The sequence below is a fragment of the Oncorhynchus masou genome, chromosome 9 (assembly GCF_036934945.1).
Source record: "Oncorhynchus masou masou isolate Uvic2021 chromosome 9, UVic_Omas_1.1, whole genome shotgun sequence".
Lineage (NCBI taxonomy): Eukaryota > Metazoa > Chordata > Actinopteri > Salmoniformes > Salmonidae > Oncorhynchus > Oncorhynchus masou.
The window spans coordinates 59,329,322-59,352,948 of NC_088220.1; the positions used below are offsets into that span (position 1 = coordinate 59,329,322).

At 45.7% G+C, this 23,627-nt stretch overlaps 1 protein-coding gene across 5 annotated transcripts in view; it reads right to left on the reverse strand.

Moving 5' to 3' along the window:
- The window catches only part of LOC135546348 (neurobeachin-like), a 334,302-nt gene that overhangs the window by 195,510 nt on the left and 115,165 nt on the right, over positions 1-23,627 (reverse strand). For all 5 annotated transcript variants that reach the window (XM_064974700.1, XM_064974698.1, XM_064974697.1 and 2 more), the window contains exons 28-37: positions 22,410-22,519; positions 20,547-20,612; positions 19,920-20,088; positions 18,828-18,940; positions 18,372-18,703; positions 15,179-15,330; positions 11,650-11,776; positions 10,839-10,952; positions 8,009-8,136; positions 5,560-5,621 (exon numbers count right to left, since the gene is read on the reverse strand). In XM_064974700.1, the coding sequence (XP_064830772.1) occupies positions 5,560-5,621; positions 8,009-8,136; positions 10,839-10,952; positions 11,650-11,776; positions 15,179-15,330; positions 18,372-18,703; positions 18,828-18,940; positions 19,920-20,088; positions 20,547-20,612; positions 22,410-22,519 (1,373 nt within the window). The remainder of the gene's footprint in view (positions 1-5,559; positions 5,622-8,008; positions 8,137-10,838; positions 10,953-11,649; positions 11,777-15,178; positions 15,331-18,371; positions 18,704-18,827; positions 18,941-19,919; positions 20,089-20,546; positions 20,613-22,409; positions 22,520-23,627) is intronic.

Consider the following 23,627-nt stretch of genomic DNA (forward strand, 5'->3'; position numbering starts at 1 on the left):
GCTGACCTGCAACCGAATCCAGAATATCTAGCTATGGGCTGACATGCAACAGAATCCAGAATATCTAGCTATGGGCTGACCTGTAACAGAATCCAGAATATCTGTCTATAGGCTGACCTGCAACAGAATCCAGAATATCTGTCCATAGGCTGACCTGCAACAGAATCCAGAATATCCATCTATGGGCTGCCCTGCAACAGAATCCAGAATATCTAGCTATGGGCTGACCTGCAACAGAATCCAGAATATCTAGCTATGGGCTGACCTGCAACAGAATCCAGAATATCTAGCTATGGGCTGACCTGCAACCGAATCCAGAATATCTAGCTATGGGCTGACATGCAACAGAATCCAGAATATCTAGCTATGGGCTGACCTGTAACAGAATCCAGAATATCTGTCTATAGGCTGACCTGCAACAGAATCCAGAATATCTGTCCATAGGCTGACCTGCAACAGAATCCAGAATATCTGTCTATGGGCTGACCTGCAACAGAATCCAGAATATCTGTCCATAGGCTGACCTGCAACAGAATCCAGAATATCTAGCTATGGGCTGACCTGCAACAGAATCCAGAATATCTGTCTATAGGCTGACCTGCAACAGAATCCAGAATATCTGTCCATAGGCTGACCTGCAACAGAATCCAGAATATCTGTCTATGGGCTGACCTGCAACAGAATCCAGAATATCTGTCTATAGGCTGACCTGCAACAGAATCCAGAATATCTGTCCATAGGCTGACCTGCAACAGAATCCAGAATATCCGTCTATGGGCTGACCTGCAACAGAATCCAGAATATCTGTCTATAGGCTGACCTGCAACAGAATCCAGAATATCTGTCCATAGGCTGACCTGCAACAGAATCCAGAATATCCATCTATGGGCTGCCCTGCAACAGAATCCAGAATATCTAGCTATGGGCTGACCTGCAACAGAATCCAGAATATCTAGCTATGGGCTGACCTGCAACAGAATCCAGAATATCTAGCTATGGTCTGACCTGCAACCGAATCCAGAATATCTAGCTATGGGCTGACATGCAACAGAATCCAGAATATCTAGCTATGGGCTGACCTGTAACAGAATCCAGAATATCTGTCTATAGGCTGACCTGCAACAGAATCCAGAATATCTGTCCATAGGCTGACCTGCAACAGAATCCAGAATATCTAGCTATGGGCTGACCTGCAACAGAATCCAGAATATCTGTCTATAGGCTGACCTGCAACAGAATCCAGAATATCTGTCCATAGGCTGACCTGCAACAGAATCCAGAATATCTGTCTATGGGCTGACCTGCAACAGAATCCAGAATATCTGTCCATAGGCTGACCTGCAACAGAATCCAGAATATCTGTCTATGGGCTGACATGCAACAGAATCCAGAATATCTAGCTATGGGCTGACCTGCAACAGAATCCAGAATATCTGTCTATAGGCTGACCTGCAACAGAATCCAGAATATCTGTCCATAGGCTGACCTGCAACAGAATCCAGAATATCTGTCTATAGGCTGACCTGCAACAGAATCCAGAATATCCGTCTATGGGCTGCCCTGCAACAGAATCCAGAATATCTAGCTATGGGCTGACCTGCAACCGGGGGGGGGGCTCAGGAGCTCAGATAAAACAAGTTTACAAACTGTGGTGTCTGGGAATGTTTAACCTACAAAGAGTTAAGGGGTCCTGAATTTCATTGTTTTAAATTGTTTGTTACACACAAGCCTCTTGTTCCTCTGCAGCCCTACATACAGCCCCAGCATCAGTAGGCGACAGGCAGACAACAGTACTGTGGCGTCTCAATCCAGGCTGTCAGAGCGAGGCTGTAGTCTTTTATCTGCTCTGCTCTCCACATCTGGAGGCTCTCTGTCAGTAAATCTCCCGGGCTCCACTGCAGATCCCCTGTGTGTTTAAGCTGTTACAAGAAACAGAGCTGTTTGACCTTCTCATTCACCAGGCCGTCTGTGAAGAGACACACAGTCTGCTGCCCGTCCAAGACCCCTACTGCCCCAGCCACACACAGCCTTGTCCCAGCCCCATACAGTCTCAGCTCCATACAGCCTTTTCCTAGCTCCATACAGCCTTGTCCCAGCCCCATACAGCCTTGTCCTAGCCCAATACAGTCCCAGCTCCATACAGCCTTGTCCTAGCTCCATAAAGCCCCAGCTCCATACAGCCTTGTCCTAGCTCCATACAGTCCCAGCTCCATACAGCCTTGTCCTAGCTCCATACAGCCCCAGCTCCATACAGCCTTGTCCCAGCGCCATACAGTCTCAGCTACAGACAGCCTTTTCCTAGCTCCATACAGCCTTGTCCCAGCCCCATACAGCCTTGTCCCAGCCCCATACAGCCTTGTCCTAGCCCCATACAGTCCCAGCTCAATACAGCCTTGTCCTAGCTCCATACAGCCCCAGCTCCATACAGCCTTGTCCTAGCTCCATACAGTCCCAGCTCCATACAGCCTTGTCCTAGCTCCATACTGCATTGTCCTAGCCCCATATAATCCCAGCTCCATACAGCCTTGTCCTAGCCCAATACAGTCCCAGTCCCATACAGCCTTGTCCATGCCCCTTACAGCATTGTCCTAGCCCCATATAGCCTTGTCCTAGCCCCATACAGCCTGGTCCTAGCCCCATACAGTCCCAGCTCCATACAGCCTTTTCCTAGCTCCATACAGTCCCAGCCCCATACAGCCTTGTCCCAGCCCCATACAGCCTTGTCCTAGCCCCATTCAGCCCCAGCTCCATACAGCCTGGTCCTAGCCCCATACAGCCTTGTCCCAGCCCCATACAGCCTTGTCCTAGCCACATACAGCCCCATCTCCATACAGCCTTGTCCTAGCCCCATACAGTCCCAGTCCCATACGGCCTTGTCCATACCCCCTACAGCATTGTCCTAGCCCCATACAGCATTGTCCTAGCCCCATACAGTCCCAGCTCCATTTCAGCCTTGTCCTAGCTCTGTACAGCCCTAGCTCTATATAGCATTGTCCATGCCCCATACAGCCTTGTCCCAGCCACATACAGCCTTGTCCTAGCCCCATACAGTCCCAGCCCCATACAGCCTTGTCCTAGCCTCATACAGCCTTGTCCTAGCTCCATACAGCCTTGTCCTAGCCCCATACATCCTTGTCCCAGCCCCATACAGCCCAATCTCCATACAGCCTTGTCCTATCCCCATTCAGCCTTGTTTTAGCTCCATACAGCCTTGCCCCAATCCCAGCTCCATACAGCCTTGTCCTAGCCCCATACTGCCTTGCCCAAGCCCCATACAGCCCCAGCCCCAGCCCCATACTGTCTTGTCCTAGCACCATACAGCCTTGTCCTAGCCCCATACAGCCATGTCCTAGCCCCATAGAACCTTGTCCTAGCCCCATACAGCCCTGTCCTAGCCCCATACAGTCCCAGCTCAATACAGCCTTGTCCTCGCTCCATACAGCCTTGACCTAGGCCCATACAGGAAAGTAACTACTGATGGAATCAGATCAGGATTAACCAGTTTCACTGTGCCCATCCCTGCCAGTGCTGCTGGATAAAGCTAGCTGTGGTTCCAACTCAGGCCAAGCAGATCCACTTTCAGCCTCTCTGACTGGTCGATATCTCAGGCTGGGCTTCATCCCAGGAGTCCCTAATGACAGGAACTATTGGAGCCACAGTAATACTATCTGTGTCTGCGGTGGGGGGAACAGGGGGGTGACTTTGTGGGGGGGGGGGGGGGGTACACGGCTCTCGGACACTCCCAGACCTCAGTAAGTCCAGGAGCTGGGAAAAGAGGGTAGACATCCCAGAGCAACAGTGCTAGGTTAGCCTACAGAAAGACAGACCGCCAGAAGAGAGAAAGACTCATGGAACATTCCCTCAGAAACTTCAAAAGAACAGCAGTAACAGCGTGATTCACTACTGCAAGGCTCGGGCGGTTGTGTGAGTAGACAGAGAGGAATGCTCCTTAATCTCAGACCTCTAATAACAGATGCATGGGTATGTATGGGAGCTGACGGCCTGACTGGCTCCATACTGCAGGTTTGGCCGGCTGCGCCACTGCAGGGGCCCTGGGCTCCGGACAATGTGCCTACTACTGCAGCCTCCATCCCTGCAGACTGGATACTCAGCGAGAGAGGCACCACCTAATGCCTTCCTTATGGACTGACTGACTGGCCCTGCAGAGAGAAGGTATGTTAACTATCTCCTGTTCTGTTCTTACTGCTACATTGGGACGGTGACCCTTTGAGACACTAGATGGCTGATAGGGGGTGATGTCTTGGCACTCACCCACCATTGTAAAAAAAACATTTTGGAAGCATTTATTCATGTCTACATTCATTTTGAAACATGTATTCTAATACAGACACCTTAATGCATACTTTAAATTATATTATGTGAGCTAAAAATACAAGTAAAATTAAAAAATATATTAAAACAAATCCTTAAAGTAGACTTTTTTTTAGATTGCTAATGTTAATGTCTCCACCGCAAGAAAAAAATACTTAAACACATGTAATTTGTCCTTGAAACATTTATCTGAAACACTGTAGAATTCCATTAATTCCTAAGGATGACAGCTCTACTGGGGAGTATATATTGGTGGCTCCAAAGCCTCTCAGTGGCCAATACGTAGCATTAACAATCCAGAGTTTATATACAGTGCCTTGACAAATAATTGAGACCCTTTGACTTTTTCCACAGTTTGTTGTGTTACAGCTAAAATGTATTACATTTAGATTTTCTGTCAAAGTGGAATTTTGTTTGTAGAAAATGTTAGAATTGTTTTTTATTAAAAGCTGAAATGTCTTGAGTCAATAAGTGTTCAACCCCTTTGTTACGGCAAGCCTAATTTAGATCAGGAGTAAAAATGTGCTTAACAAATGCCATTTTAAGTTGCAGGGACTCATTGTGTGTCCGATAAGAGTGGTTAACATCCTTTTTGTATGACTGCCCCATCTCTGTACACACATACAGGTAATTGTAAGGTCCCTTAGTCGAGTAATGAGTTCAGCTCATGTCACCGGGTTGACCTTAAAATGAGGCACAGGTTATTTATTTTTCTTAAAATGAATCACTAATCACATTCAATAAATGATCCTCTTCAGAAATAACTTTGTCAAAGTAACAAAATAATGATGGATTTACAGTGACGGTGAGAACCTGGGGTTCAGTGGGTTAAAATCTTGCTCGAAATCACAAAGTGCACAGAAGGAACTTTGGCACAGATTTATGGAGTTTTCAATGTGGTCTATATTAAAGGGCACGTCATTTAATATAACAGGCTTTTAAAATGGAATATTGGTGCACAATCTCTACTTAAAAGGGAGGCAAAGGGGACTCATTTCGTGGCACGACCCAGAGACCTGGAGCTGGAAGCAGCCTCACCTTTATAGTCCATCACAGGGAGCAGAGGTGTGGAGGCGAGAGGGAGACAAAAAAAGAGGACAGAAGAGATAGAGAAGAGAGAATGGAGAATGGAGGGAGTGTGGGGAAGAGAGGGATGTGTGAGGAGGTAGGAAGAAGCAGAGAGGGAGAGAAAATTAGGGATATGTGAGGAGAAAGAGAGAATCTCACCTGAGAGCAGAGCAACATGACCAGTTCCACGACAGAGGTGCTGGATTTCATACACACCAGACCTGGAGGGAAGACAGACCAGAGAGTTAGAAGCAGAGTTGTCATACAACACACATGCCAGTCTTACTTTCCTTCATATACGTCACTACGAAACCTCACCAATGACATGTGGGAGGGGCTAACATTGTAGTCACTACCAGAGAAAAAGACACTCTGGAGGAATCATTATGGGCTGGTGGGGCCAGGGCCCGTTGGCATGGTTACATGAAGATGTCAGTCAGTGTGATTGACAGCATGAGACGACAACCAGGGATGAGATGTCAACATGTTGATAAACACACAGACAGACCATCTCAGGGATGTCAAACATCTCTTCCGTTTTACCGTTGATGCAAAGAAAGAGCTTGCCAGAATCGGAAATGGTAAATTACCTAACATGTTACAATAATAAAAACATTTAGCTGCCTGAAACCACTGAGATAGAGACAAAGTGACAAAGAGTGTGTCCCAAATGGCACCCTATTCTCTCTGCAATGCATTACGTTGACAAGAGCCCTATTGGCTTTGATCAAAAGCAGTGCACTACATAGGAAATAGGGTGCTATTTTGGATGGAGACAAAGTAGACTATTGTATAATGTGAAGAGTGTGAATCTTCCTCCTGTTCTTGCACAGCACTGACACGGTCTGAGACTGAGACTGTTGTAAACAGGGGATGTGACCCTCTCTAGTTCACAGACAGCTACAGATGTCCTATTACACACACACACACACACACACACACACACAGACACACACACACACAGCTAGTCTACCACGGCTGACCTCGTTACTGCAATGACCAGTTCTCCCATCACTCAGCTCTCTCTGACACAGGGGGTCAGGTGGTAGGGTGACCCTGGCCCCTAGTGACCCCGGCCCTACTTTGGTATGCTGGCCTAATGACCATGGACCCTGGCTGTACGCTGGTACACAAACTAAATGTTTTCGATTTAAACAGGGTCTGCCCCTCTGAACAGGCCTTTCCTGTGAGCAGGGCAGGGTTAAATCATTGGAGTGAATGTGGAATTGTCGAGCAGTGTGCTGATGGGTTGGGCAGGGAGGGAGGGGGGTTCATAAAGAGAGGGGGAGGCAGGGAAAGGAGAGGCAGGGGAGAGGAGTGAAGAGGCAAAAAGAGTGGAGGTTGGGGAGGAAGGGGGAAGGAGAGGAGAGGCAGAGAGAGGAGAGGTTAGGGGAGGAAGGGGGAAGGAGAAGAGAGGCAGAGAGGGGAGAGGTAGGAGAGGTAGGGGAAGAAGGGGGAAGGAGAGGAACCAGAGAGAGGGGAGGTAGGGGAGGAAGGAGAGGAGAGGTATGGGAGGAAGGGGGGAGGAGAGGAGACAGAAAGAAGGGAGGAAGGAGAGGAGAGGTAGGGGAAGAAGGGGGAAGGAGAGGAGACAGAGAGAGGGGAGGTAGGGGAGGAAGGAGAGGAGACAGAGAGAGGGGAGGTAGGGGAGGAAGGAAGAAGGAGTGGAGACAGAGAGAGGAGAGGTAGGGGAGGAAGGAGAGGAGACTGAGAGAGGGGAGGTAGGGGAGGAAGGAGAGGAGACAGAGAGAGGAGATGTAGGGGAGGAAGGAGAGGAGGCAGAGAGAGGGGAGGTAGGGGAGGAAGGAGAGGAGACTGAGAGAGGGGAGGTAGGGGAGGAAGGAGAGGAGACAGAGAGAGGAGATGTAGGGGAGGAAGGAGAGGAGACAGAGAGAGGTGAGGTAGGGGAGGCCATCACAACGACAACTCTGTTCGATCAGGGGCCTCCCTCTCAACTCCAAGTGCATCATGGGCCAGGGGCCAGGCCAGGGTTGCTGGACATAATTACCACACTGACAACATGTCTAGAGAGGGAGTGAGGAGGAGAGGAGGAGGGGAGATGGGGGTGGGTGAGAGGGCACTCGGGCCACGACCCCGGGTAATTTGAGTGATGGATGGCTGGTAATTGCCACTAAATGGAGAGACTTTCCACCAGGGCCCTGATTCAGCCTGGGAGGAAAAACAGCCTCTGTTCCTTGGTAAAGGTCTGGGCAAAGCATCTCAAAGTAGGACTGATCCCATTTCTTGTACTATGCTTTATGAATACTGGCTCTGTTGTGTTGTGTTTGCCTGGTCTGTGCTCAGCGGTGAGGTGTGTGTATTTGCCAGCGTTCTGACAGATGGACAGACAGGCTGAGTGAAGGGATCAGACAACATTCACACCTGTCAACTCTCCATAATTGTTAATCGTGTGTGCACATGCGCGCATTTGTGAGTGTGTGTGTGGTAGCCCTCTCTGGGATATATTACTAGCCATCCAGCAGTAACACAGCAGCCAGTGGACATAAGGAGGGCCAGGAAAGGACAGACAGACTGAGGGATGGGTGGCAGGAGGGATTCCACACACAGTTGGAGGAGATACGAGAGAGATTCTACACAGCACCTGTACCTTCTATGAGCAGCTCTTGGCCATGGCTTCCCAACAGGGTCCTAGAGAGGAACGGTGCAAAGTCCACAAAGATCTCCCTGAGGAGGGGGGCCACCTTCTCCAGAGCACGCTCCAACTTAGTAGTGATACTGTGGAAGAGAACAGAGCAGGGAGATACAGAAAGAGAGAGAGAGGGGGGGATACAGAGAACAGGGAAAGAAACAGGGTTGAGAGAGAGGGGGGTGAAGAAAGAGAGAGAGAGGATGTCAGAGAGGAGAGGAAGAGACAGAGGCGAGAGGAGAAAGACAACACAAGGGTTGTGTGGTGAGCAGAGTATAGACCTCCACCTGGGTTAGTACATGATAGTTAGAACATCCTTTCACACACAGCAGAACACTGTGTCCAGGGCTCTAAATAAAATGTAAGAAAACATAATTGGTAGTACTGGTGCTCCTGATTCAGAAAAGAAATCAAAATACTTGGGTGAACTGTTGGAATCATAGAAATACAATTACAATTCTAATTCTATTGTTGGTTTTGTTTGGCATGACAACAAATTAAAAAGGCATGTAGGAGTTATGACAAGGTAGGAACCAAAGTGTTGGTAAGTGTTTCCCATGCGACGCTAATCATACTTAAATAGATGTTGCATTCAGACAAAGATTTTAGAATAATCTATCTGTTTCAGCACATGCCGTTGCACCAACAACATACTGATCTATACCACCACTGGTAGCAACCTGTACTAGAGATAACGTTTGCTTTGCCCTAGCTAGTTAATTTAGCTAACTGGCATTAAACTAGCTTGTTAGCGATTAGCATTAACGATTACCATTATTTTAGGCATATGCCAGCTTCCTTAGAATAACTAACTCACATTTTGCAGAGAGCAAAATACAGAAACTAATTGGGTTGGGGAGTAACGGATTACATGTAAGGGATTATAAAAAACTGGTAACTGTAATCTGTTACGTTACCAGTAAAAATATTGTAATCTGACTGCAGATACTTTTGAAAAACTACATGATTACTTTGAGGATTACTTTTAAATTCAGAAAGAATGGTTGCTCTATTTTCTCAATGACATTCAAATCAGCATTGAAAAAAGGCGAACGTTTAATTAAGAGACCACTATGATGACACACCAAATGTGTTTGATGGATCATGGGAAAAGAGCAGGAATAGGCTTTGTAGGCTACAGTCCAAGCTATATCTTCCAATAGTGCGACTGCAGTCGGCATCCAAAGATTATCCAACTTGAATAAACGCTTGGAGGTAAGGATGACAGCAGTGGTGTAGTCTACGACGATACGGATATCACTTATTATTGAAATCTACATAGCACATTGATGTGAATCAGTGTGATTCTCATTTAGCTATTTGCGCCTTGCGGATTGTGGTTGTTGTGGATGGCTGTTCACAAATCTAAATGTGTATTTGAATCCAATAATGTTTGAATTCAAGAAGTTTAAGCTGCCTATTGTTTTTGAAACCAGTGGACAGCCAGTCAAAAATGCGCTCTTGCAACAACTGCATAGTGAGGATCCCAGCCTATGGAACAACAGCTGCATAGTGAGGATCCCAGCCTATGGAACAACAGCTGCATAGTGAGGATCCCAGCCTATGGAACAACAGCTGCACAGTGAGGATCACAGCCTATGGAACAACAGCTGCATAGTGAGGATCCCAGCCTATGGAACAACAGCTGCATAGTGAGGATCCCAGCCTATGGAACAACAGCTGCATAGTGAGGATCCCAGCCTATGGAACAACAGCTGCACAGTGAGGATCCCAGCCTATAGAACAACAGCTGCACAGTGAGGATCCCAGCCTATGGAACAACAGCTGCATAGTGAGGATCCCAGCCTATGGAACAACAGCTGCATAGTGAGGATCCCAGCCTATGGAATAAAAGTGGGGCTTTTATTGCTCAATATAATTCATGCTGATATAATTCAAATGTATAATTTAATCGTATTAGTATATGTAGTAGAAAGCGATGGGTTAGAAGAAGCCTACATAACCAACCCACCAATCAGATTACGTTACCAAGTTTGGGTAATCCAAAAGTGACGTTACTGATTACAATTTTGGACAGGTAACTAGTAACTAACGGATTACATTTAGAAAGTAACCTACCCAATCTGGCAAAATCATAGTATAATAGAGAAAACATGGATTCATATTAAGAAGCAAGTTGGAAAGCAACATCTCTCTTGTTTTGGAAGAATATGTTGAGTGCATGGACAGCATACTGAGAGAATAAACAGGAGAAACTGTGTGTGTGACCCAGGAACTGCATGGAAGCATGCAACGGCAGGAGGCAGCCTGTCTTGTTTGAGCAGTGTAGAGATGAGTGTTGCCATGGAATATTGTTATGCATTGCCTTAGTCTAAATGGTGCTCTCAAAATAAATCAGGTCACACAGCAAAATAAACCAGGTCACACAGCAAAATAAAAACTCCAGGTCACACAGCAAAATATTTTGCCGCATCGGGTCCAGGTCCAACTTTTTGGACCCGAGAAGACCTCTACAGCCTATTAGTATCTATCTACAACCTGGGAAGGAGGGGCATGCAACCATACAGGAAACATGTAAAAGCAGAGAGATACTGCCTTGAGCCTGTTCACTAGTATAGAAACAAATCACAAATCACAAATCACAGACAGACAGACAGACAGACAGACAGACAGACAGGGAGAGAGAGAGAGAAAGAGAGGCTTGGCCTAGGAGGGACTAGAAGCAAAGTGGCTTCTGCCCCATGGCCTCCTGGGAAGAATATGAAGGTGAAAAGATGAGTGTATCAGTGAGACAGTAACACCTGTGTGAGCAGTGTTAAACAGTGCTTGCCTATGACACTGGCCTGCACCTCTGGGGGCCATCTCTGTCTCTGTCTCTGTGTGGCCACGCTGCAGGGACCAACTAAAGACTCTCAGATCCTGGTCCACCTCACAGAGCAACGCACTGAAATACACAGAGATTGCAGCAGTGACTATGACTGAGTCCCAAATGGCACCATTTATCCCCTTTATAGTGCACTACTTCTGACTAGAACCCATATGTCTATTGTCTACCCAACAAGCTGCATGTGAGTCTGACTGGACTGAAATGAGAGTTCAGTACGATCATACACACAGCTCTGCAACCAGGTGAGACACAGACACACACACAGCTCTGCAACTCGCCACTTCCATCATTGACTCCACAGTTATGGTAAGTGATGTTGGTTACTGCTGCCATGGCAACTGATGTGCAATTCCTTTAGAGGGGGGCAGAAGAGAGTGAGAGTGTGTGTGTGGCTGTGGGACTGGGAGACAGAGAGAGAGGTACTCAGGCTCTCTGCAGCACTAGAGATGCCTGTCACAAACCATTACAGGAGGTGGGGACTAAGAGTTAAGGTCACAGCAGCATCCACACACACGCACACGCACACACACACACACACACACACACACACACACACACACACACACACACACACACACAGTTTTCTCTGAATTACCATTCACACAAAACCACAGGCAGTGGTTACATGCGGATAGAGAAAGACATGCACTGTTCAGTGACTCCAGTTGATATATGGGTAATATGTCTGTAGCACTGAAATGTATAATCTCTCTACTACATACACACACACAGTACTGTCACACCCTGACCCTACCTCATGTTCTCCACTGTGTCTTCAGGCATGGGCGCCACCGGCTGGACAGCAGGCAGGTTCTTACTGGTGGCCCCGTTGACGAAGGATGAGGAAGAGGTGGAGGAAGAGGAGGCTGAGTCTGTAGCTCCTGCAGGGAACAAACACACCAACCAACGTCACACTGAGAGAAGAATGGGAGCAGAAGTATACAACTTTATTATATAACCAAGTATATAACTATATTATATACCCAAGTACTGTATACAACTATATTATATACCCAAGTACTGTATACAACTATACAGTACAGAATATGACTATACAGTACAGTATAAAACTTCATTAGATAACTAAATATACAACTATATTATATACCCAAGTTCTGTATACAACTATATTATATACCCAAGTATACAACTATACAGTACAGAATACAACTATACAGTACAGTATACAACTCAATTACATTACCAACTATAGAAATACACAGTATAAAACTCCATTATACAGTATACAACTATACATTATAGCATACACTATACAACTATATTATATACCCAAGTACAGAAATATACAGTTTACACCTCCATTACATACCCAAATTAGAAACTGGGTGGTTTGAGCCCTGAATGCTGATTGGCTGACAGCCGTGTTATATCAGACCGTATACCACGGGTATGACAAAACATTTATTTTTACTGCTCTAATTACATTGGTAACCAGTTTTTAATAGCAATAAGTTACCTCTGGGGGTTGTGGTACAGTATATTGCCAATATACCACTGCTAAGGGCTATATCCATGCACTCCGCATTGCATTGTGCAGTTGGACAGTCCTTGGCTGTGGTATATTGGTCATATACCACACCCCCTTGGGCCTTATTGCTTAAATATACAACTATACAGTATACACCTATGCTGTATATTATCTACCCAAGGTCTGTTTCAGTTACAGGGCCGACCTATAAGAATGACATCCGCCTTGAACCATTCATTGTAAGTATATGAATGTCTAATGTCCAATTCAATATAACGGTTGTTCAAACACGGTGCATTGTACTGTAGCTACATCTGTGGCATTTCTTTTGAAATATTGGGTTACATGTTTAATAGGATACGATTAAGACGTTTTCCATCCATCATCATTCCAGGTATCACATGCATGTCCTTGAGTTCATGGGTCACGTTGACAAAGAACATCTACAGAACAGAACTGGTGAAATCATGGGGTCTGAGGGAAGGAGGGAGAGAAGGAGGGAGAGAGAAAAAGAGAGAGAGTGGGAGAAAGAGGGGGTGAGAGAGAAGGGGGAGAGAGAGTGAGAAAGAGGGGGGGTGACAGAGAAGGAGGGAAGGAGGAAGGTAGGGAGAGAAGGTTATAGATGGAAAAGTGGGAAGGAAAGAGAGGGAAGCAGGAGGAGGGGAGAGAAGAGAACCCCTGGGTTTAACTGAAAGAGAGAGAAGTGAGAGGAGAGGAGAGAAGAGAACCCCTGGGTTTAACTGAAAGAGAGAGAAGTGAGAGGAGAGGAGAGAAGTGAACCCCTGGGTTTAACTGAAAGAGAGAGAAGCGAGAGGAGAGGAGAGAAGAGAACCCCTGGGTTTAACTGAAAGAGAGAGAAGTGAGAGGAGAGGAGAGAAGAGAACCCCTGGGTTTAACTGAAAGAGAGAGAAGTGAGAGGAGAGGAGAGAAGAGAACCCCTGGGTTTAACTGAAAGAGAGAGAAGTGAGAGGAGAGGAGAGAAGTGAACCCCTGGGTTTAACTGAAAGAGAGAGAAGCGAGAGGAGAGGAGAGCCCCTGGGTTTAACTGAAAGGGAGAGAAGCAGGAGGAGGGGAGAGAGGAGAGCCCCTGGGTTTAACTGAAAGCACAGTGACACATTGTCACATTCCTGCTGAGTGGATAGGGACATTTAATAGGTGTTGCAGCTTTAATGGTCTCTGTATTAAGTGGCTTCTTTCGAAGGCCTGCTGCATCATTGGACCCTTGGCTCAACAGCATGGACCAGGGACTAAGGGGAGAGGACAGTCAAATGGAACCCTATTCCCTATTTAGTGCACTACTTTTGTTCAGGGCCCATTGGAAGCACACTACACTACAACTTCTACTACACTACACTAATTTGGTCTGAACAAATGAAACATTAACAAAACAACAAGATCTACCATTTCTCGGAGGTCATTGAATGCATTTCAACCTGACCTGATTGTATTATCCTGCTTTATACAGCACAAACACCACACAGCAGGTCATAGCACTTTATAAACTGGGTGGTTCGAGCCCTGAATGCTGATTGGGTGACAGCCATGGTCTATACGACCGTATACCATGGGTATTACAAAACATGTATTTTTACTGCTCTAATTACGTTGGTAACCAGTTTATAATAGCAGCAAGGCACCTCGGGGCCAATATATCACAGCTAAGGGCTGTGTCCAGGCACTCTGTGTTGTGTTGTGTGTCAGAACAGCCCGTAGCTGTGGTATATTGGCCACAGACCCCACCTCCTCTGACCTTATTGCTTAAGTATAGGAAGCCTGGCCCTGTCAGGAGATAGTACAGTAGAGAGTGCCCTCTGGTGCACAGTATGAGTTTCTACAATCCACCATTAAACCTCAGTCATCCAGCCGAGAAACAAATAGGTTATGTCCCAAATAGCACCATATTCTTTATATAGTGCACCACTTTTGACCAGATCCCTACGGGCCTTGGTAAAAACTAGTGCACTATATAGGGAGCCATTAGGGACGCAGATCCGCTCCGATTCCTGGACCGGCATCAAAGGACACATTCCAGACCCACTGGGTTATTAAGATCTGCAGTAATTACTCAGATGAAATACTAACGAACTCCAACGAGCAACAGTTCCCTGGAAATAAACCACATTACCGGCCAAACACATTAGTAGAGTTTGATTAGTAACCTCTTGGGTCTGAGACCCTGAGTACCATCCTTCAGAGGGCTTGTAGGTCAGGCTGAATCTGAAACCAACCACTATCCCTTTACCCCTACGCCTTATCCCCTACACCTAGCCCTGACCCCCTACACCTATACCCTACGCCTTGCCCCTACCATTTACTCACTAGCACCTCATATAGAAAAGAAAGGATCAGATAGGTATAAGCAATAATATTGGTATGGTAGTACTATCTTCCTGTTAAGAAGCCACTTAATAACTGTAGGTTAGGTGGAATTGTCACTAATATTACTCATACCTATCCACACGTTTCAAGTATACACAAGTGGCTAAGTGTTAGGGCAGGCCTGGGCAACTCCAGTTCTCGGGGGCCTGGTTGGTGTCACACTTCCCCCCCATCCCTAGCAAATACAGCTGATTAAACTAATTGCATTTTTAACTGAAGATCATGATTAGTTGATTATTGGAGTCAGGTGTGTTAGCTGGGGCAGAACTGTGACACCAGTCAGGCCCCCGAGGACTGGAGTTGCCCAGGCCTGTGGGACTAGGGGTTGATGTGGGAAGCACTAGAAGATTTAGTCCCAAATTTAAATTGCACCCTATTCCCCGCATTTGACCAGGGCCCATGGGTGTAGACCTACCGGTGGTGTTGATCATGCTCTTGGCGGGGTTGGAGGCTGCAGAAAAGATGTTGGGGGTGGAGCCTGTTGCCAGGCTACTGGAGGATGTGTGTCCAACCGTGTTCACAGCCAGACTGCCTGGTGGAGGCTTCTTCACTGGGACCACCACACTCCTATACAGAGAGAGAGAGAGAGTCTCACACACACACACACACACACACACACACACACACACACACACACACACACACACACACACACACACACACACACACACACACACACACACACACACACACACACACACACACACACACACACACACACACACACAGAGCACAGCTAAGTGTAGCTAATGACGGAACCAAGCATCAGTAATGCTCCAATTAAGTTAAGAGAAACATTAAATACAGTACATGGAAATAGAAAAAGACTGTTCTGTGTGAAGACACTTCTGATTTCCTCATATATTTATAGACACTAGAACACATCACGAGGGAAGAAGGCAGTAAATGCTGCCAGGAGGGTATGTGTCCCAAATGGCACTCTATTCCCTATACAGTGTACTACTTTTGATAAGAGCCCTGTACAACAGTAGTGCACTATACAGGGAATGGGGTGCTATTTGGCACAGACCCAGGGTCTTTAGATGACTAAACTTGTGACCTTCCCATGGTCCACTTAGAGAGCACAGAGCATACATTCAGACCACTGGGATATACTGCAGTTATTTATTCACTTCTGATGAACGGCATGACACACACACAAACGTCCATATCTCTGCATCTGCAGTGAAGAGTACTGATGGTGGCGGCATCATTTATTCAGTACATCTGTGTACTGCTGCTTTGGTCTAGACCAGAGGTCTCATTGACAGCAGCACATCACTGAGAAAACCAGCTATATGTTTAATATGTTTTCTAAAAAGGTATTCCTGGTTCATTTTGAGTTATTTATCTAATCATTTATTGGAGTAGGAGCACAAACAATAAAAACACTGACACGTTGAATGAACAATCACATGCAATGTTCCATCACAATTCAGATTAGCACTGATTCCAACAGTCTCTTTTTAAAATAAACATGGAAAAAGCTAAGATAAGAATGTGTGCAGCTATCCCTGTGTGACATGGTTACGGTCTGATATGAACCTTTCATATGAATAATTGATTAGATGCAAAGACGACCTAAGACATCATGTATTAATGTGGGTATGTTTAATAGGGGCTGCTGTGATTAAAGTAAGGATTCATCTGGTGAGGAATATTAATGAACAAGACAAGATAGAGGAAAGAGAATCGCAGAACACACCCTTTAAGGACACACACACACACACACACACACACACACACACACACACACACACACACACACACACACACACACACACACACACACACACACACAATTAAAACCAAACAGATTAAATCAGTTCTTCATTATAAATGTAATCATACATTCAGTGCTTGACAACATCCCCCTGTGTTACTGTGAGAGCTGTACTACAGAGAGAGAGAGGGAGGGAGAGAGAAAAAAAGAAAGAAAGAAAGAAAGAAAGGGAGGGAGAGAGAGAGGGAAGGAGATTTAAAGGTGTATTCAGATCAGTCGTGCAGTGGTCCCATCTGGTCATCCAGTCCTGGGTATTGAAGTCTCTAATTGAAAACTCCACCTCAGAGAGACTATCAACCAGAAAGACCAGGGGACTCAGCCCTCCTCTCAACGCTCTGAGCCTTTTCTTTGTGCTCTGTTTTGATGTTGTCAGTCCCTATCAGCCTCAGGCCTGACAGCCCAGCCGTCCTGAGGCCTAGTCAGCCTAGAAGCTCATTCTGCTGGCAGGTGGAGAAGAATTAGACACAGCAAATTGAGGCTGGATGACATTAAAGCATGAAGGAGTCGTATGTGGGACCTGGACACTGTGTGTGAAAGCATTTCAAAATTAATACAGAGAGGTCTGGCAACTCATTTCAGCCTGCCAAGGCATATTAGGGCTGTGAGGGGTGAGAAGACAGGCTTGGGTGTGGGATGGGAGGGGGGAGGGGTAAAATGGGAAGCCGCTTCTGTTTAATCAGTCATCAGGGCCCAGGGGACCTCTGCAGCCCTTCATCTGATCCTTCATCTCCTCCTCCCTCTCTACCTTTCCTCCCTCCTCCACCTCCTTATCTCTCCTCTCCTCCATTTTGACCTTCATCACAGGTGACACACACACCAAACAGGCCACACTGACAGCCTTCCTATTTTGACATGGTTCAGGGTTTGTTGGTCCTAAATCTACTTCAATTACCTTCAACGTTCAGAACGTTCACCAGACAGAAAGATAAGGATTCTGGGATGTGAACCCTCACCTCCTGTCAGCAGCAGGTTACCACAGGGGCAGCACACAGATTACTGTGTTCTTATCTACTGCAGGAATGTAATCACACAAGACCTTTCCAAACACACACCCACCCTCCCACACTCCTCCCCATGGGGGCTTAGCTAACAGTACCAGAGGTCTAACATGGGACTGATGTTTAGCTTGCTACTGTAAAACCATGAATGTTGCTCCTGACAACTAAACAGACTTAGTGGATAAACTGTGGTGTGTTGAGCGTGCTTGACTAACGATGCACATTATAGTTCTTTCTTGAAGCATATTCAGGGCATTCAGAAAGTATTCAGACCCCTTCCCCTTTTACACATTTTGTTACATTACAGCCTTATTCTAAAATGGATTACATGTGGGGGTTTTCTCATTAATCTACACACTTATTAAAATAAATGTGTTTTATTGTCACTTTCACCAGATATGTGCAGTGAAATGTGTTGTTTTACAGGGTCAGCCATAGCAGTACCGCACCCCTGGAGTAAATTAGGGCAAGTAACCAAAACGCCGCTGGTTTGAATCCTTGAGCCGGCTAGGTGAAAATATGACGTTGTGCCCTTGTGCAAGGCACTTACACCCTAATTGCTCCCGTAAGTCGCTCTGGATAAGAGCGTCTGCTAAATGACAAAAATGTCAAATTTAAGTGCCTTTGCTCAAGGGCACATCGGCAGATTTTTAACCTTTGCCGACTTGGGTATTCAAACCAGCAACCTTTCCATTATTGGCCCAAACAATCTATCACTAGGCTACCTGCCCAAGTTGTCAAATATGTATAAGATATGCATAACAGAGTGGCCTCCAGTACAAAGAGTGGAACTGCATGGTTGTGTGTGTATGTGTGTGCATGTGTACCTGTCAAAGGAGTGAAACTGCATGGGCAGCATAGGGTGATGGGTCTCTCTCTGTACAGCAGGATCAGGGTAGGGGAGGGGCTCTGGTCCAGGCTCCACCCCCTCTACTGGCCCAGCCACTAGGCTCTTCAGAATCTCTCTGACGTTGATGTTTGATTGACTGATCGAGGAGATGGAGGAGGCGGTTGTTAGAACCTCCAGGCCAGGCGGCTCCAAGAAGAACTCCTGGCTATGCTTCTCCCCAGAGGAAAGGCTGCCGAGCAGGGCGGACATGCCGTCAACACGCCCGGGTCCTGAAGGTTCCAGGTCTGCCCCATTTAACACACTGGTCACCTGGGGGGGTAGTTTAGTTATGTACTCTTGTACCTGTACCCTTCCTGGATTTATGCACGGACAAACATTATAATACAACTACAATCCATTCTAATAGAGCGAGTCTAGTATCTAGATGAGCAACCTGTTCCTCTCCAATGCCAGAGTCAGTGTGCGGCAGAGATCCTCTCCCTATGTGGAGCTCCTCTACAGGGGTGGGGGGCTCCTTATTGTGGTCAGGGTAGGCCAGGGGGGTCTCTGGAACACACACACACACACACACACACACACACACACACACACACACACACACACACATTAAAGGACACAAGGTCACTGGGTGGGCTCACACACATTGATCATGTTCCAGGACGTCAAAAATGTGATGCATTGTGGGTTAATTGGGATTGACTGACTGATCTGCAAATAATAATGAGTAGTCATTCAAGATGCAAGGTGATTCGTAGATCAGCCAGTTGAACAAGCCCATTCTCTCCCCATCTAACTTCCGAGTTCATCCTCTTCTAACTTCCATCTCAGATAGACATCTGCCACATGTCAGTTGGCTGGAAACTCTCTTCCTGGTGATATTACTTATGAGGGTGGCGAAGTGTCCTTCCCAGCAGCCTCTCTGATCCCACCCTCCTGGCTGATTGACTGGCTAATGAACTACGACAGACGGCTGGAAATAGAACTAGCCTCACAACGCCCCAAACTCTCAGCTATTCTCTGTTTCTCTCGCTTTCTTTTACTCTCTCTCTATCTCTTTATTTTGCTCTTGCTCTCTCCCAACGTGTGTCCAATGGGATGTTACTGTTCATACAGGGGCGGCAGGGTAGCCTAGTGGTTAGAGCATTCGGCGAGTAACCAGAAGGTTGCAAATTCAAATCCCCGAGCTGACAAGGTACAAATCTGTCGTTCTGCCCCTGAACAGGCAGTTAACCCACTGTCAGTGAAAATAAGAATTTATTCTTAACTGACTTGCCTGGTTAAATAAAGGTAAAATAAAAAAAATAAAAAATATACCACAGAGACCAGGACTGCCTGTACAACTTTCATACACCCCACCCCACTCCCAACTTCCCCTCCCCTCTCCCATCCTGCTCCTGCTTCCATCCCTGTTCCCATATTTAATTCTGCACAGTGCAATTAGTGGATAACATGAATTAATAATAGAGCTGAGAGGATGGGCTATGGGAGGAGTTAGGGGAGGGAGTTGGATATCAGAAGTAAGCACCTGTGCTGGTAGGTGAGTTGATCTCGTGGCGAATGCTGCATGCTGATTGGCTGATCATCCTGTTGGGCTCTCTTTGGGGTTCCAGGATGTCCCTGTACTTTGACACCATGAGGACAGAGATGAAGTAGACCACCGCTAGGGCCAAGAACTGGGCCTGCTTACTGTCATCCTGGAGGGGACAAATATGCATGTTACACAAACACACGCACACAAACATGTTGCACCAGCACACACAAACATGTGACACACGCACCAGCACACACAAACATGTGACACACGCACGAGCACACACAAACATGTTACACATGCACCAGCACACACAAACATGTGACACACGCACGAGCACACACAAACATGTTACACACGCACCAGCACACACAAACATGTGACACACGCACGAGCACACACAAACATGTTACACATGCACCAGCACACACAAACATGTGACACACGCACCAGCACACACAAACATGTGACACACGCACGAGCACACACAAACATGTTACACATGCACCAGCACACACAAACATGTGACACACGCACGAGCACACACAAACATGTTACACATGCACCAGCACACACAAACATGTTACACACGCACCAGCACACACAAACAATCCTACTCACCACATCCCGGAACACGACAGCTCTCAGACGGTTGATGTCGACGTCCTGTAAAAGTCTGTCAGGGTCCTGGATGGGAGAAAGGTTACTGAGAATGTTTTGGGTTTAGGAGATCTAAAGTGAGGAGACTAAGGGAGTCTGACATCTTAGTGGTCGTGTAACAATCTGTTTACTTAGCCGTTAGCGTAGCATCCATATTACATTGGGTGTCACACTTAATGATCTCCCACACACCCTCCACTTATACAGTTGAAGTCGAAAGTTTACATACACTTAGGTTGGAGTCATTAAAACGCGTTTTTCAACCACTCCACAAATTTCTTGTCAACAATCTATAGTTTTGGCAAGTCAGTCAGGACATCTACTTTGTGGATGACACAAGTCATTTTTCCAACAATTCCAGTGGGTCAGAAATGTACATACATTAAGTTGACTGTGCTTTAAACAGCATGGAAAATTCCAGAAAATTATGTCATGGCTTTGAAAGCTTCTGATAGGCTAATTGACATCATTTGAGTCAATTGGAGGTGTACCTGTGGATGTATTTCAAGGCCTACCTTCAAACTCCGTGCCTCTTTGCTTGACATCATGGGAAAATCAAAAGAAATCAGCCAAGACCTCAGAAAAATAATTGTAGACCTCCACAAGTCTGATTCATCCCTGGAGGCAATTTCCAAATGCCTGAAGGCACCACGTTCATCTGTACAAACAATAGTATGCAAGTATAAACACCATGGGACCACGCAGCCGTCATACCGCTCAGGAAGGAGATGCCTTCTGTCTCCTAGAGAAGAACGTACTTTGGTGCGAAAAGTGCAAATCAATCCCAGAACAACAGCAAAGGATATTGTGAAGATGCTGGAGGAAACAGCTACAAAAGTATCTATGCCCACAGTAAAACAAGTCCCATATAGACATAACCTGAAAGGCCGATCAGAAAGGAAGAAGCCACTGCTCCAAAACCTCCATAAAAAAGCCAGACTACGGTTTGCAACTGCACATGGGGACAAGAATCATACTTTTTTGGAGAAATGTCCTCTGGTCGATGAAACAAAAATAGAACTGTTTGGCCATAATGACCACCGTTATGTTTGGAGGAAACATGGGGAGGCTTGGAAGCCGAAGAACACCATCCCAACCGTGAAGCTTGGCAGTATCATGTTGTGGGGGTGCTTTGCTGCAGGAGGGACTTGTGCACTTCACAAAATAGATGGCATCATGAGGCAGGATAATTATGTGTATATATTGAAGCAACATCTCAAGACATCAGTCAGAAAGTTAAAGCTTGGTCGCAAATGGGTCTTCCAAGTGGACATTGACCCCAAGCATACTTCCAAAGATGTGGAAAATGGCTTAAGGACAACAAAGTCAAGGTATTAGAGTGACCATCAAAAAGCCCTGACCCCAATCCTATAGAACTGTAAAAGCGTGTGAGAGCAAGGAGGACTACAAACCTGACTCAGTTACACCAGCTCTGTCAAGAGGAATGGGCCAAAATTCACCCAACTTATTGTGGGAAGCTTGTGGAACCCAAAACATTTGAACCAAGTTAAACAATTTAAAGGCAATGCTACCAAATACCAATGTGATGAAAGAAATAAAAGCTGAAATAAATCATTCTCTCTACTATTATTCTGACATTTCACATTCTTAAAATAAAGAGGTGATTCTAACTGACCTAAGACATGGAATTTTTACTAGGATTAAATGTCAGGAAAAGTGAAAATGTATTTGACTAAGGTGTATGTAAACTTCCGACTTCAACTGTAGTAGTTCTGTATGTCCGGTGTCTCAGCCAACCATCCGAGGTACCATTATTACCAACTTGATGTGTATTTTTAAATTATGAGTTTAGTGAGGACATACCTTGTTGGCAGATGCTGTACTATACAGGTTGTCCTGGCTCTTACTGTTGGTCCCTCTGTCCCTCTGTCTCTGTCTAACGTCTAGACAGTTCCTCACTGCTACACAACACACTGGCAGGACAGACAGACAGGGTATCAGAAACTGCATCTTGAAACTCATTAATGATATGATCACTGTTAGTTCCAACCTGCCAAGCCAGAGTCATGGTGAAATCAACAGCCAGACAAATGTCACACTACAGATGATGATCATGAGAGAGAGAGAGAGAGAGAGAGAGAGAGAGAGAGAGAGAGAGAGAGAGAGAGAGAGAGAGAGAGAGAGAGAGAGAGAGAGAGAGAGAGAGAGAGAGAGAGAGAGAGAGTGTGGACTTCAGAGCTAGCTTCAAAAGTCTGGCCTTTACACAGACAACTTACCTGACTGAAGTCATTTATCAAAATCATGACTCACCAAAGCACATTTACTATCTAATAGCAGTGCATTTAGAAAATTATTTTTCTAGTAATTTGGAATTGATGTCCCTTCCATGGGACAGTTGAGCTAATGTAGGCTAATGCAAGTAGCTTGAGGTTCTAAGTAACAAGAACATTTACCAGGACATAGAAATATCCGATATTGGCAGAAAGCTTAAATTCTTGTTAATCTAACTGCGCTGTCCAATTTACAGTAGCTGTTACAGTTACAGAATACCAGGCTATTGTTTGAGGAGAGTGCACAATTTTGAACATGAATAGTTATTAATAAACAAATGAGTCATATTTGGGCAGTCTTGATACTACATTTTGAACAGAAATGCAATGGTTCAATGTACCAGTCTAAAACGGTGCACATACACTGCTGCCATTAGGTGGCCAAAATATTAATTGCACCTGGGCTGGAATAATACATTATGGCCTTTCTCTTGCATTTCAAAGATGAAGGAACAAAAAATACACAAAATAACCGTTTTTTTCCCTTTATTTTATCTTTAACCAAATCTATTGTGTTACATTCTACTACATGCCTTTCACATTTCCACAAACTTCAAAGTGTTTCCATTCAAATGGTACCAAGAATATGTATATCCTTGCTTCAGGGCCTGAGCTACAGTCAGTTAGATTTGGGTAAAAATAATAAAAAGGGGCGGATCCTTAAGAAGGATTTCATGGATACTAGAATTACTGAAATGATCGTGAAATGCTTTTTCCACGGCATTTCCGGACATTATTCATCATCTAATAT